At 46.5% G+C, this 13,195-nt stretch overlaps 1 protein-coding gene and 3 long non-coding RNA genes across 6 annotated transcripts in view; 2 read left to right on the forward strand and 2 right to left on the reverse strand.

The window, feature by feature from the left end:
• The window catches only part of LOC139076722 (uncharacterized), a 63,081-nt gene extending 60,102 nt beyond the window's left edge, over positions 1-2,979 (forward strand). Inside the window, exon 4 of the long non-coding RNA XR_011528613.1 lies at positions 2,299-2,979. This is a non-coding gene — a long non-coding RNA (uncharacterized lncRNA). The remainder of the gene's footprint in view (positions 1-2,298) is intronic.
• On the reverse strand, positions 1,651-3,321 carry LOC139076723 (uncharacterized). The gene is made up of 2 exons (XR_011528616.1): positions 3,190-3,321; positions 1,651-2,401 (listed from the first exon to the last, which is right to left on the reverse strand). It is a non-coding gene; the product is annotated as an uncharacterized lncRNA (long non-coding RNA).
• Positions 3,322-5,823: 2,502 nt separating this feature from the next.
• Positions 5,824-11,970, forward strand: CFC1 (cryptic, EGF-CFC family member 1). Of its 3 annotated transcripts, none has more exons than XM_070580915.1 (6): positions 5,824-6,147; positions 6,457-6,506; positions 6,598-6,771; positions 7,484-7,598; positions 8,043-8,099; positions 11,641-11,970. In XM_070580915.1, exons 1-6 carry the CDS (start codon positions 6,125-6,127, stop codon positions 11,669-11,671), a joined length of 450 nt encoding a protein of 149 aa, XP_070437016.1. In that variant the 5' UTR covers positions 5,824-6,124; the 3' UTR covers positions 11,672-11,970. The 3 variants fall into 3 exon arrangements, 2 of the variants coding, with proteins under 2 accessions (XP_070437016.1, XP_070437015.1); XM_070580914.1 differs by having other exon boundaries at positions 5,844-6,147; positions 8,043-8,152; XR_011528617.1 differs by having other exon boundaries at positions 5,873-6,147; positions 8,043-10,001; positions 10,058-11,970.
• LOC139076724 (uncharacterized) lies at positions 6,315-7,487 on the reverse strand. The gene is made up of 2 exons (XR_011528618.1): positions 7,253-7,487; positions 6,315-6,837 (listed from the first exon to the last, which is right to left on the reverse strand). It is a non-coding gene; the product is annotated as an uncharacterized lncRNA (long non-coding RNA).
• Positions 11,971-13,195: the final 1,225 nt, after the last annotated feature.

A 13,195-nucleotide genomic window follows, 5' to 3' on the forward strand; every position in this document is an offset into this window, starting at 1 on the left:
TACAGTAGCAATGAACAATTCAAAAAGGAAATTAAGAAAGCTATTTCATTTACAATAGCATCAAAAAGAATAAAATACTTAGAGGTAAATTTATCCAAGGAGGAATAAGACTTGCTAAGATTCGGCACTCTCACCACCACGGCCTGGGTTCATTTCCCGGTCAGGGAACTACACCACCTGTCTGACAGTTGTCGTACTACGGTGGCTGTGTGTTGCAGTGATGTTGAAAGCTATGCCACCAGTATTTCACATACCAGCAGGCTCACTCATGATGGACAAATTTCAAGCAGAGCTTCTAGATTAAGATAGAGTAGGAAGAAAGATTTGGCCACCCACTTCTGAAAAAAATTGTCCATGAAAACCCTATTAATGGCAGTGAAGCACTGTCTGATATAGTGCCAGAAGGTGAGAAGATGACACAAAAAGACCATGCAGGGTTGTGTTCTGCTGTACACAGAGTTGTTAGGAGTTGGAATGGACTCAACAGGTGCTAACAACAAATAGGACTTGTACACTGAAAACTATAAAACACTGCTGAAAGAGACTTTACAAGACCTAAATAAATGGGAAGATATTCCATGTTTATGGATTGAAAGACTTAACATTGTTAAGATGACAATACTACTCAAAGTGATGCTCAGTGCAATCCATATCAAAATCCTAACAGAGTTTCTTGCCGAAATAGTAAAACCCATCCTAAAATTCAAAGGACTTGAATAGCCAAAACAACCTTAAAAAAGAATAAAGTTGGAGGACGTACACTTTCCAATTTCAACTCTTAACACTAAGCTAGAATAATCAAAACATGTGGTACTTGCATAAGGACAGACAGACTGATGGAATAAGATTGAAAGTCCAGAAATAAACCCTTTAACCTATGGGCAATTGATTTGTCACAAGGGTGCCAAAACCATTTGATGAAGAAAATCAGTCTCTTCAACAAATAATGCCAGGAAAACTACACAACCACATGTAAAACAATGAAGTTGGGCCCTTAATTAAGTGGATCAAAGACATAAATTTAAGAGCCCAAACCATAAAACTCAGAAAAAAAACACAGGGGAAACTCTTCATAGCCTTGGATTGGGTAATAGTTTCTTAAGTATGACACCGAAAGCACAGGCAACCAAAGAAAAAAAAATAGATAAACTGGATGTCATCAAAATGAAAGGACATTAAGAAGAAAGTGAAAAGATATTCTACAGGATGGGAGAAAATATCTGCAAATCATATATCTTATAAGGGGTTCATATCCAGAATACAGAAAGAACTACAATTCAACAACTAAACAAAAACAATTGAACTCAAAAATAGAAAAAGACTTGAACAGACATTTCCCAGAAAAATATATACAAATGCAAATAAGCACATGAAATGATGCTCCACATCACAAGCTATTAGGGAAATGCAAATCAAAGCCATAACAAGTAATCAGTTCACATCCATTAGGATGGCTATTACTGAAAAAACAGAAAATAAATGTTGGTGAAGATGTTAAGAAATTCGAACATTGCTGGTGGGAATGTAAAATTGTGCAGCTGCTGGGACACATAGGCAGTTCCTCAAAACTGAAACAGAGAATTACCATATGACCCAACAATTTCACTCCTAGGTATATATTGAAAATAATTAAAAACAAGGACTCAGATATTTATACACCAATGTTTATTGCAGCATTATTCACAATAGTCAAAAGGTGGAACCAATCCAAGTGTCCATCAAAAGAAGAATGGAAAAAAAAATTGTGGTAAATATACATACAATGGAATATTATTCAGCCATAAAAAGGAATGAAGTTCTGATACACACTGTGACATGGATGAATCTGAATATATTATGCTAAGTGAAATGAGATAGAAGCAAAAGTACAAATATTGTATGATTCCATTCACATGAAATATCTAGAATTGACAAATTCATAGTGACAGAAAGTACATTAGAGGTTACCTGGGGCTGGGTAGGCAAGAAATGGGGAGTTCTTGCTTAATGGGCGCAGAGTTTCTTTTTGGGTAATGAAGATGTTTTGAATTAGTGGTGATGGCCCCACAACACTGTGGAAGTAACTAATACCACTGAATTGTACACTTAAATATGGTAAAATGGCAAATATTGCTATGGATTGAATTGTGTCCTTCAAAATTCATATGTTGAAGCCATAACCCCCCAGTGTGATGGTGTTTTGGAGGTGGGCCTTTGGGAGGGTTAGATCAGGTCCCAAGGGTGGTGCCCTCAAGGCAGGATTAGTGCCGTTATAAGAGGAGACCAGAGAGCTTGCTTCCTGCTCCCCTTTTCCGCCAGGTGAGGACACAGTGAGAAGGCGGCTGACTGCAAACCAGGAAGAGAGACATCACCAGGAACTGATTCTGCCGGCACCCTGACCTTGGACTTCCAGCCTCCAGAACTGTGAGAAACAAATGTCTGTTGTTTAATCCAGCCAGTCTGAGGTCTTTTGTTACAGCAGCCTGAGCTGACTAAAGCATTTGTGTTATATACATTTTAGCACAATAAGAAAAAAACAATTGTATTCGTAAATACAAGTAGCAAAGAGAAAAACTAAATAAAATAATACCAGTTACAATGAAATAAAAATATATAAATCGCCGAGGATTAATCTATAGAAAAGACACAATGGCAGGTGGCAATTACTCCTGCGCTCAGTGGTCCTCAGATACTGTGCAGACACCCTGCAGGCTTCTTCTCATCATACCCGTGCATTTCATGTTGTCCAAAGATCTAACCGCCACGAGGGACTAAAACGCTAAGCCTCGGTTCCCTCACTTTTTACCTAGGGCCAATAACAGACTTGGATGAAAAAGCCAGTAGTCATTATTACTGAGCAATGACAGCAGGAATGATGTTTATCTTCTCTTTCATGTTTTTCTGTTCTCCCCAAATTGACTAACATCAGAATGTATTATATTTTTCATAATTAGAGAAAAATGACATTAGTTGTTAAATATATGTTTAGAATTTTCTCTGAACCCTATTCGAGTCTGCATGACTTCCTGCACGACTTCCTGCACGAGCAGCCAGGGGGTCCCCATCCTCCGGCCTTTCTATGCTACAGTTCCTCCTGCGTCACCCGCCTCTCCACCCATACCTCCTCGCCTTCCCACCCTCCTTTGAACCATTCCCGCCGGCCCCCTCCCTCCACCAGTCGGCGCTCTCAAGACCGCCCCTGGGGCCCACCTTCTGGAACTGCCCTGTCGCTGTCCCGTCTCCGGAGATGCCGGATGCCTTCTGCTCTCCGAATCTCTCCGGTACCGCAGGGCTGGGCAGCGCCCTCCGCTGCGTCCTCTCCACCTCGCCCCGCGGAAGCCCTCGGCTGCCTCCGGCGGCGGCAACGCACGGTCACGGTTCGGGGCCGTGGGTCAGCTTCCAGCTGCCAGGGTCACTCTGAGGGCCCTGCAAGTCCTCAACTCTTAAACCTCACTTTTCTCATCGGTAAAATGGAGAAATGAGTATCTATGTCATAAGGATGTGATGATAAAACAATCTGTGTAACTCAGTGATACGGTAGTAAATACTCAATAATTTTAAAGCGACTTGAATCAAACACAAATTTTAGATTAGATGAACCTGGGTTCGGGTCTCCACACAGACGTTTTGAGTCCTATATCCCCACGCCGATTTCTCACCTTCTTAGCCCTCAATTTCCTCACTGAAAAGTGGGTAAAAGCATGATAATCCATTTATTCTTTTGTTCATACAAACAACCTTTCTTGTGGACTACCGTGCCTCAGGCACTGTACTGAAAGGGATGCACAGACGTGAAGGAAGCATTTCCATCCTCAGGAGCGCACAGCCACGTAGGACATGGACCCAGAGTCGGTCTCAGCTGCACCTGGAATCACCTGGGCTGGTGAAAAACCCTGATGCTGGCTCCACCCTGCCCAGGGGCTCCCCAGAAACCCCAGTGAGCAGCACACATTGACAACCACTGCTGTAAAGTCACTCAGAGAATTCCTTCACACCTAACTTGTTGCAGAACATTTTCCTCAGTGGTTATCTGATGCACTGAGAACACAGAGGTGGGACAGTCTCCAATCTTGAGGCAGGGTGTCCCAATTCTCACCCACTTTATGTCAGCTCAAAATGAGCCAGAAGTTTCACTAGAGGTCTGATGAGGGGTTGGCTCCAGTCTTATCTGTTTACAAGTGATAACAAGAAAGAGGACCTTCCCCAGAGCAGGGGGTCTGCCTCCAGCAACCCTTCCAGCTGGGCCTTGTTAACCAAGCAAACCTGGGCTCCTCTGCAGGGAAATGCAAAACTCTTTTTATAAGACCTTTAAGTAAATGAAAGCAAGTCACAGGATGCTGAAAAATAGGTCAGAGCAGCTTTATCACCCCAGGCCATTAGCCCCTTCCCGCCTCAGAGCTGACTTAGATCCTAAGCAAACAGCCGGAGATGGGACATGCCATCCCTATTTCTAGCCTCTCAATCCTGTCTTGCTGGCAAGACATTTCCTTTTCTACAGTTTCCATTTATAAAGTGCATATTTTCAAAACCTTATTTGACATAGGAAATATCATGATGTCTGAGATTTGTTCTAAAATACTCCCAGAAAAAAAGAGTGGGGGAAAATAAATGCGATGAGATTGGCAAAGGTTGATACTGAATTGTTGAACCTGAGTTTATGAGTCCATTGTCCTAGCTTTCATGTATGTTTGAAAATGTCCACAATACAAAATTTAACAAAAGAAACTGTGGAGAAAAGTTAGATTTTAGATGCTACTTTTAAAACTTTAATATTATCAGAAAGGTTTAGATTCAACATCATCCTCTGAACTGAATACTGCTAAAACTTCTTATTCAAAGAAATCTAATCCTTTAGCTTATACATGGTTTTATTTTAGTGTACACACCATTTTGCTCATATAGAAGTTTCTGTTGATTGAAAGTCATAAAATATACTTACTCTTATATATAACTAAATTATGAAACTAACAATAACCAAACACTTTCAGGTTTAAAAGTGTAGCTGTCATGACTTCAGTCACAGACACTCCCTGGAGACATGAGGTGGCCCCCTCCGCAGTTCTGCCCACTTGGTCCCGACCTGGCCCTGGCAGCTCACAGAACTAGTCCTTGGGAGGCCATAAGACCACCAAGCTCACTCCCTATGGGCTTATTTAACAGCCTCTCTAACTAATCTCACATTTAAAGGTTTAAAAATTTAGGGCCAGCCCCGACACATTGTCATCAGACAATGGTGAGGGGCAGTCACCCTGTGCTCAGTGATTCGCAGATGCTGTGTGCGCACGCTGCAGGCTGCTTCTCATCATATCTGTGCATTTCATGTTGTCCAAAGATCTAACTGCCACAGGGACTTAAACTCTAAACCTCGGTTCCCTCACTTTTTCCATGGGGAATAAATAACAGTGCCTCCCAAAAGCAGTGCTGTACTCAGTGGGTCATGTCTGTGACACATGCACCAACATGCTGGGCACAGAGAAGAGCCTTAGTTTGTGGGAATATTGATACATCCTCAGAAAGCAGGTGTTGAAATGTCTCACTTCATATCCATGCTCCCCACTCAAGACTTTTGGGACGCAAGCCTGCTGCTTATGTCACACACAGCACTCCCTTCTTCAGCTGGTCCCTGGCACCATCTCTCAGGACAAGGAGGACACAATATAAAATCTCCATTTTCCTCAAAAACTTTTTGTTCATGTTGGGGTTTTCATTCTTTTGTTAGTCTGTTTGTTTTCAGTGAGGGAAAGGCCTGTCACTTTGGCCACCAGTGTTTTACATCAGGGGTTGACCACTCCTGCTGCAGTCAGCACTGTAAACACCATTGGGAGAGAATCAGCCCAGGGCTCCGCCCCCAGCCAGGTCTCACTGAGGGGACAGCACTTGAGGCTCTGCACCAGCCCTGCCCGTCACAGCAGGCCACTGCCTAATGGGCTTCCACAGCAGAACTTGGAGCTCTCGTTGTTTCTTGTGGCTGAGGCAGAGGGTAGGAAATACCTGCGGCCTCTGTCATCCGTCTTGTGTCCTGACACAGTTATTCCAGGACCTGGAGTGAAGATACCCGAAAATTCAGAAACTGGTCAGACAACTTCCTTGGAAATTGATCTTCATTGTACTGACGAGAGAAGGAGACTCTCACACCAGTGGGAAAATGCCCTGGAGCCGCCCTGTTAGGTAAGGACAGAGACCATCCAGATCTTAGAACCAAGAGGGTGTTTAACAGCCTCCAGAATAAACTGCGATGCCTGCATGCTTGTTCCTTCTCAGTAACGGATGTGTACACTTTCTTGGTTGCAAAATCTTTCTAATCGATGACATGAATCAAAATCTACAAGTTACAAACTGATTGCATAATATTTATTATACAAGAGTGTATATACTTATATACTTATATGTGATTGCATACACATTTTATACATATGTAAATTTCTGCTTATACTTTTTTATATCTCAAACTTCAATAATTTTCTTTAAATATTCTAGGCTCCTGTTTATGATCACTTTGGCATTACAGGTCATCCATTTGGGAAACAGTAAGAAGCATTTTATTTATAGTCTCTTAGTTTTTATTGTACATTTGTTTCTCAATCATTATCAGTCTCATATTTTCAATGTTTTTAAAAGGCTATCAAAGAGAGAAACATAAAGGCAGTAGAGAAGAAATCAACAACGCTACAGCTCAGAAGCTCCAGGAGAAAACACTCAATTCGACCTCGAACAACTTTAGGAAGGTGACCGGGAGCGCAGAGGGCTGGGGGCCGCAGGATTCACTTCCCTCCTCCCCAGCTGTCCAAGAGCGTAAGTCACCCTGCCGCCCACAACGCCTTTGCGGTCGTCTCAGTCAGTGGACTCCGAGTTCTGGATCTGAAAAAAACCTATGATAAGTAACGAGAAACCCAACAAGACAATATTTTATCATCTTCAAGTGATGATACACTATAAAATAAAAAATATTTCCTAGTGAGATGTTCTTTTACTCCGAAAAACATTTTACTATTTCATTGGTAAAACGTTGCATTTACTCTTAAATGGGTATTTTTCTGCAGGGCCAGAGAACTGTGATTTAAAGGTATTTAAAACAAATATCCCAACCCAAGATAATAGAAGATCCTTGCTGGGCTTATTTCAGACTCTCAGGCTCCAGACTCCACGTCCTCCCGGGGCGTCATGGCAGCCATGGGTGGTCCCCGGCCGGGAGGCCTGTCTTTAATCACTGTCACGGGAAATCACAGCCTGACTTTAACATGTGAAAGGAAGGAAAAAAGAAAACCCTACTCACAGGAGGCAGGGTTTCCCGTCGCGTTTTCAGGCTTGTTCCTGACCCGCCCGCATCCCTTGTAGTTTGGTTTTAATTCTTAAATTAACAAGCAGGGTTTTCCCGAACAAACACACTTAGCAGGGAGCTAATTTTATTGCCTCCTCGGGGAAATTTCGTTCGGCCTTCTTTGGGCGGGTGTAACGCAGACGGCTGCGCCCGGGTCGCGGAGCTGACGCCCAGGCGACCTTGCAGGGGCGCCCCCGCGGCCACGCTGCTGCAGGAACGGTGGCACCTGCGTGCTGGGCAGCTTCTGCGTGTGCCCCGCCCACTTCACCGGCCGCTACTGCGAGCACGACCAGAGGCACAGGTGGGCTGGGGGTGAGCCGGCTGGGACCGGGGGCACGGGGAGGGGCGCAGGCGGGCGGGAGTGAGAGCTGGGCGCGGCGGGTCGGCTCGGGGCTCAGAGCGCGGGGCTGGGGGTTGCGAGGCAAGGCGGGGCCAGGGGACGCTGGGTGGGGGGGCGCGGGGGCGGGGGGCACGGCGGGGCTGCAGACTGCGGGGCACAGCTGGAGATTGCGGGGCGCAGCGCGGGGCGTGGCGAGAGGCTTGGGGGCGGGGCGCGGGGCGTGGCGGGAGGCTGCGGGGCTCGGGGCACAGGGCGGGGCGGGAGGGGGTGGGGTGGGGCGGGGCGGGGCGCCGGGTGGGGCGGGAGATTGCGGGGCGCGGCAGGAGGCTGCGGGGCGGGGCATGGGGCGTGGGGCGGGGCGTGGGGCGGCCGCAGTATCGTAAGGCAGGGTGTTGGTGTCTTCAGCGAATGCGGCGCCCTAGTGCACGGAGCCTGGACCTTCCGCGGCTGCCGCCTCTGCAGGTGCGTCTTCGTGGCCCTGCACTGCCTCCCCAGCCAGACACCCGGCCGCTGTGGTAAGAGCACCTGTGATCGCAATCCACCGAGGCAGGCGGTTGCTGCTTTATACAGACCGATCCGTGGAGATCTACGGAATCTCTGTGACACCGAAATGAGCAAACTGGGTCGATCCATCACCCAAGAAAGTCACATTCCTTGTAAATCACATAGTGTATTATCATTATTATCATCATTTTAAATTTTATTCCTAAGTTTCCCATATCCCAATTGCAGGGTTTAAAGGTGATTTCCAGCGTCCTTAAGTGTCCTTGACAATGAGCAGAATTTGGGGAGCACACAAGCTGTTAAATAGAAGCAAGCCTGGCAGACAGGTTACTTGACGAAGTCTCCAGTCATTTCCCTGCACGGCGCCCCCACCCTCTCAGCTGTGAAGTGAGGAGGAACTGGAGCAGGACAGGCACAGGCGTGCTCGGCCAGGCACTGCCTTCCAGGGCCAACGGTCAACGTTCCCAGGGAAGAAAGGTGCCTTGTAACCACAGCTCAGGCCTGCCACACATATTAAGGGCCAGCTGGGTGTAGAGAGCACACAGGAGTGAACACTCATTTGTGAAACTTCTGAGCAGTCACCCACTCAAGGCTACTGTTTCACTTGTAAAACTCAGTGAGGAACAGGAATTTCCTGGGTCGGAAAACATGTTCTGCTCTGCTGCTGGATCATCACCTTGGGCAGGGTCCAGAGGCACACGCAGAGAAGGCACAGCATTTCAATCCCACGGCCTGCACCTTCTCCCCTCTTGAGGACGTCCTGGCTGGGACTCCAGCGAGGGGCAGTTAATGAAGGCACAGCCCTGGGTGGGGTTGCTGTGCAATGTGAAGTCAAAGCCCCTAAGTCCACTTTCCTGTCCCTCTCTCCACCTCAGTCAACCGTGGGCAAAACTCACAGTCGATGAGCACACTTAATGGTAGCACAGCCCTGAAACCCCGCTTGCCACCCTCCTGTCGGCTCTCAGGACTGCAGTGGTGGGGCAGCACCAGTGGGGTGCAGCTCTGCAAGCCCACTTCCTGCTGGTGGGGAGGGTAGTGGAAGAGGACACTGTGAATGCTCAGCTTTAAACTCGCCTTCCTGCACCTGCCTCCCTCCTCTGCACTCTTGGGTAGGATGAGCAGTCAAGGGGCATTCTTAATGAAGGTGCAGCCCTTCAGCCCACTTCCTGCCCCACCCTTCTGCTCAGCCAGCTCTGCGGGGTGCCAGCAGTGCCAGTAGGGGGAAGTATGACTATAGTATAATGTGTGTCACCTTTCCGGTACTCCCTCATGTGGACCACATTTCCCAAAGCCCGCCCTCTTCTGCTGGGCTGTGCGTTTGCTGGGCCTAGGCCCCTGATTCACTAGCTGCTCCTCCTATGCCTCAGAGAAGAGGACAAAATTAAGGAACAGGCATGAGAACTGCAGGTGGTCCCTGTGTAGTCCTACCGTTGAGCGCATTTCCCATCTGCCATTGTATCTCCCAGTGGCTGTGTGGGGAAGGGGCCAGCTGTGATCCTTTACAGTCTCTTGTGCAAGGCCAGCTTGGACTCCGAAGTAGCAGGTCAGGAACTAGGTTCCAGGATGTCTGTTCGTTATTTTACATCCTTGGAAACATCAAAGGCTGGGACTGTTGTCTGCCAAAGACAGTGACAGTGGCTGGAAAATGTGGCTTCTGCTCATCAAAGTTGACCAAAACAGTGCAGTCATCTTCCAGAGTAATTTGTCAGGTGCAGAAAGGGCAATAACACCTTTGTGCTCTTTGACCCGTTGATCCTGCTTCAGGGCACATGACGACAGTAGTGGCTGTGCTGACGTGGTTATGATGAGGTAAGGGTGATGATGATGATGATGATGGTAGTGGCAGCTGTGCTGATGCAGGTGTATGATGATGTGAGGATGACAAGGGGATGATGATGGCAGCTGTGCTGATGCAGGTGTATGATGATGTGAGGATGACGATGGTTATGATGATAACTGTCTTCGTTAGCTCTTAGTATACTTCAGGCACTTTAGACACTTTATCCCATTCAATTCTGATAACAAGCCTATGAAATAGGTGTTATTGTACCTTTGAGATCTGAGAAAACAGACTTAGAGTAGTTCACTACTACAGCTAGTAAACAAGGTCCAATTCTTTTTTTCTCAAGAGATAATCTAAATTGCTAATTTAGAAACAAGATGATATTTTATAATAACATTTAATATTTAAAAATATTTCAAATTAATATGCTATAGCATATTGATGTAAACATTGATATAATGATAATAGATAGTAGTATTAATCTGTGACTACCATTTACAGAGTACATAAGCGCATCTCTCAACTGTGTCAAACACTTTTTTTAATTGAGATATAGTTGACATATAACATATTCGTTTGAAGTGTACAACATAATGATTTGATATATGTATATATTGCAAAATGATCACCACAATAAATGTACTTAACCACCACCACACATAGTTATAAATTTTTTTTCTTGTGATGAGAACTTTTAAGATCTACTCTCTTAGCAACTTTCAAATATTCAGTACAGTACTATTAACTATGTTACCACCTACCATCGTAGGTTCTTTACCCGCCACACAAGAGGGGTCAAATAAAAACTGGAACACCAGGCTTATCGCAAGGAACGGGTTTTTATTTCAGATCATATCAGCCAAGAGACGAGAGTGAGCCCTCAAATTTGTCTCGTTTCATCTCATCTCCCCAAAAGAAGGGAGGTAGGGTTTTAAAGGTTGCAAGGAATGCAGCCGTTTGTAGGGAGGAGGGGAGCCTGTCGCCTTGCTGGTCCCTGCTTTCCCACTAGCCTTTGGCTGCTTGCAGGAAAGGGAGGAGTCTGTGACCTTGCAGGTTGCTGTACTTGGTTGTCTGCCTCCATGGTAGATGGTGGATTCTGGTGCCAGGAAGCGGAGGAGTAAGCAGGGAAAGGGGAGGAGTGTCTTAATTTTAACCCTATGTATGCTGGGTTTAATGCAGGGGAACTGATATCAGGGCCAGCATCATTAGGACTGCTTTGGGGAAAAGTTGGACCTTCTTTGCAAGATAGATGCAAGCAGTTTTGTTCTTTTGTATTTTAAGTCAAATCTTTTTGCCCCTGATTGCTAAATGACTTGGAATGGAACTCCCAGAAAGATCACCTTGGTCAGCTCATGGGCTAAATGAGAAAGCTGATGGGCTGTTTCTTTGTTAGGTTTAAAAACAATAAACCAGTTCTACATCTCTCCAAGTTCCAGATAAATCCCCTTGCTTCTGGCCTCATCGAAAGGAATATAAAAGCTAAAGGAGAGCACCTCTTCCTTGAGCTGAGTGCCCCGCAGCGGGGCTTGCTCTGTGCTCTGTGCAGCCCCTCCCGGGCGGTTGTTGCAGGTGCCGCAGAGCCCCACGGGCAAAGTCGAGTGAGGAGGCCAGGCAGAAAAGGTCCTTTATGGGAGCCGTTGCAGATATCTCTGTTTCACGCTCTTAAAGCAGGCTGGCGACAGTGTGCCTTATGTACTCTTGGGATTCTTTTTCCAGACCTGAAAGACTTTCTCGCCTCACGCTCTAATGGACGCAGCGCGCAGCACATGCTGAGTCTTCTCATCCTCCTGCTCGGCTTCTTCCTGCTGCGCATGCTCAGTGAGGGGGGAGACTGACCGCTAGCTGGGCCTGCGGGGTCCGCTGTTCCACGCCAGCACAGCCAGGCATCCCCAGCGCAGCTGGGCGAGGGTGGCACTCCGTGGGAAAGCCAGGACTGTGCATCCTCTTGATTTTCTATGTTGTCAGTCATAGATTTGTTTCCTTTCCTGTAATCTGAAGCATTAGATGAATATTTTTATTGTTTAATAAACATTTTCATGAAAGAGCTTTCCTCGCTTCCCTGGGCCTTATTTCCAAGGATGAGACAGACACGCAGGAATCAACACTGGAGGGTGGGGCGTCTTCAGCTCTAGGTCAGCTGGGATGGTTTCGGACTAGACTGAGAACGTGTCCCTACCTGGATAACAGCTCCTCTTTGAGTACCCCTTGGCCCCAGCACATAGATGCACCACAGATGTGGGGACACTTGATGTCATTCATTTGTTCCCTGTCAGTCTCCCCCACTGGCCTCTAAGGCCTTGGGAGGCAGGGACAGCGCCACACGTGTGTCCCTAGTACTGCTGCATTCTGGGTCTGGCAAAGATCAGCTGCCTGAAAATGCTCCATAGACAGAGAAGGAGAAGCAAGAGGGGGAGGGAGCCAAGACTGGAGCAGACAGCCTGGCACCTACCTCTTTTTCTCCAGCTTCCTCTACTAACTGTGCCTTTGTGATACCCTTTTCAGGGAATTAGCACTTCTTGGGATTATCACCAACATCTCCTTAAAAGGGGAAGATTCCACACAGCAGAACTGCTTGTAAAGGCTAGGCAGGGAGAGAATTCAGCCAGAACAGGTTACAACCTCAGGCCCCTTCTCATAGGATCCATCTTCTCTGACAGCCAGCCAGGCAGGCACAACTTACCCGTAGCAGGCCAGCTGCCAGATCTGAACCCTGATTGCAACCAAATATATATAAAGAACTTGGGAAAATTAAAGGGGTCTAAAGGGGCTGTCTTCCCACCAATCGCACAGCAGGTCCTGGAGAGGTGCTTGGGAGTCAGACGTTTCTAAGCTGGGTCTGTCAACTGTATTAGCTCTCTGCCGATTAATCACAGCCCTAGTGGACAGATGCCACAACTAGAAATCAGACTGGTGAAAACAAGAAGAATATTACAAATTATTCAGATAAACAAATAAATAAGAAAATATGACAGCCAAAAGGACTCTGGAATAGACAATACAGCTTGAATTAATAAATTGATCAAAATGTTATTTTATAAACCTTGCAGAATTTCATTTAAAATATGCAAAGTTGAATTCAATGGAAAAGCCCTCACAGGATTTATTGTCCATGTGCCGTAAAGCTGCATATAATGGAGTGCTTTTGTGGACAGAAAAGTGCCTTTCAATCAACACTGACATCTCCCTGCCCCCGGCAGTCACCTGGTGCCCGGCTGTGGACGTCCTGCAGTGGGGGGTGGTTTGAGGATCCTGGCTGCTAGAACACCACCCA

Source organism: Equus przewalskii, chromosome 17 (assembly GCF_037783145.1).
Source record: "Equus przewalskii isolate Varuska chromosome 17, EquPr2, whole genome shotgun sequence".
NCBI lineage: Eukaryota > Metazoa > Chordata > Mammalia > Perissodactyla > Equidae > Equus > Equus przewalskii.

Coding starts and splice junctions, on each gene's coding strand:
- CFC1 (XM_070580914.1), top strand. CDS start 6,125: ATGCCCTGGAGCCGCCCTGTTAG. Junction 6,772..7,483: donor CTCCCCAGCTGTCCAAGAGC/GTAAGTCACCCT, acceptor GCGACCTTGCAG/GGGCGCCCCCGCGGCCACGC. Junction 8,153..11,640: donor CCAGACACCCGGCCGCTGTG/GTAAGAGCACCT, acceptor TTCTTTTTCCAG/ACCTGAAAGACTTTCTCGCC.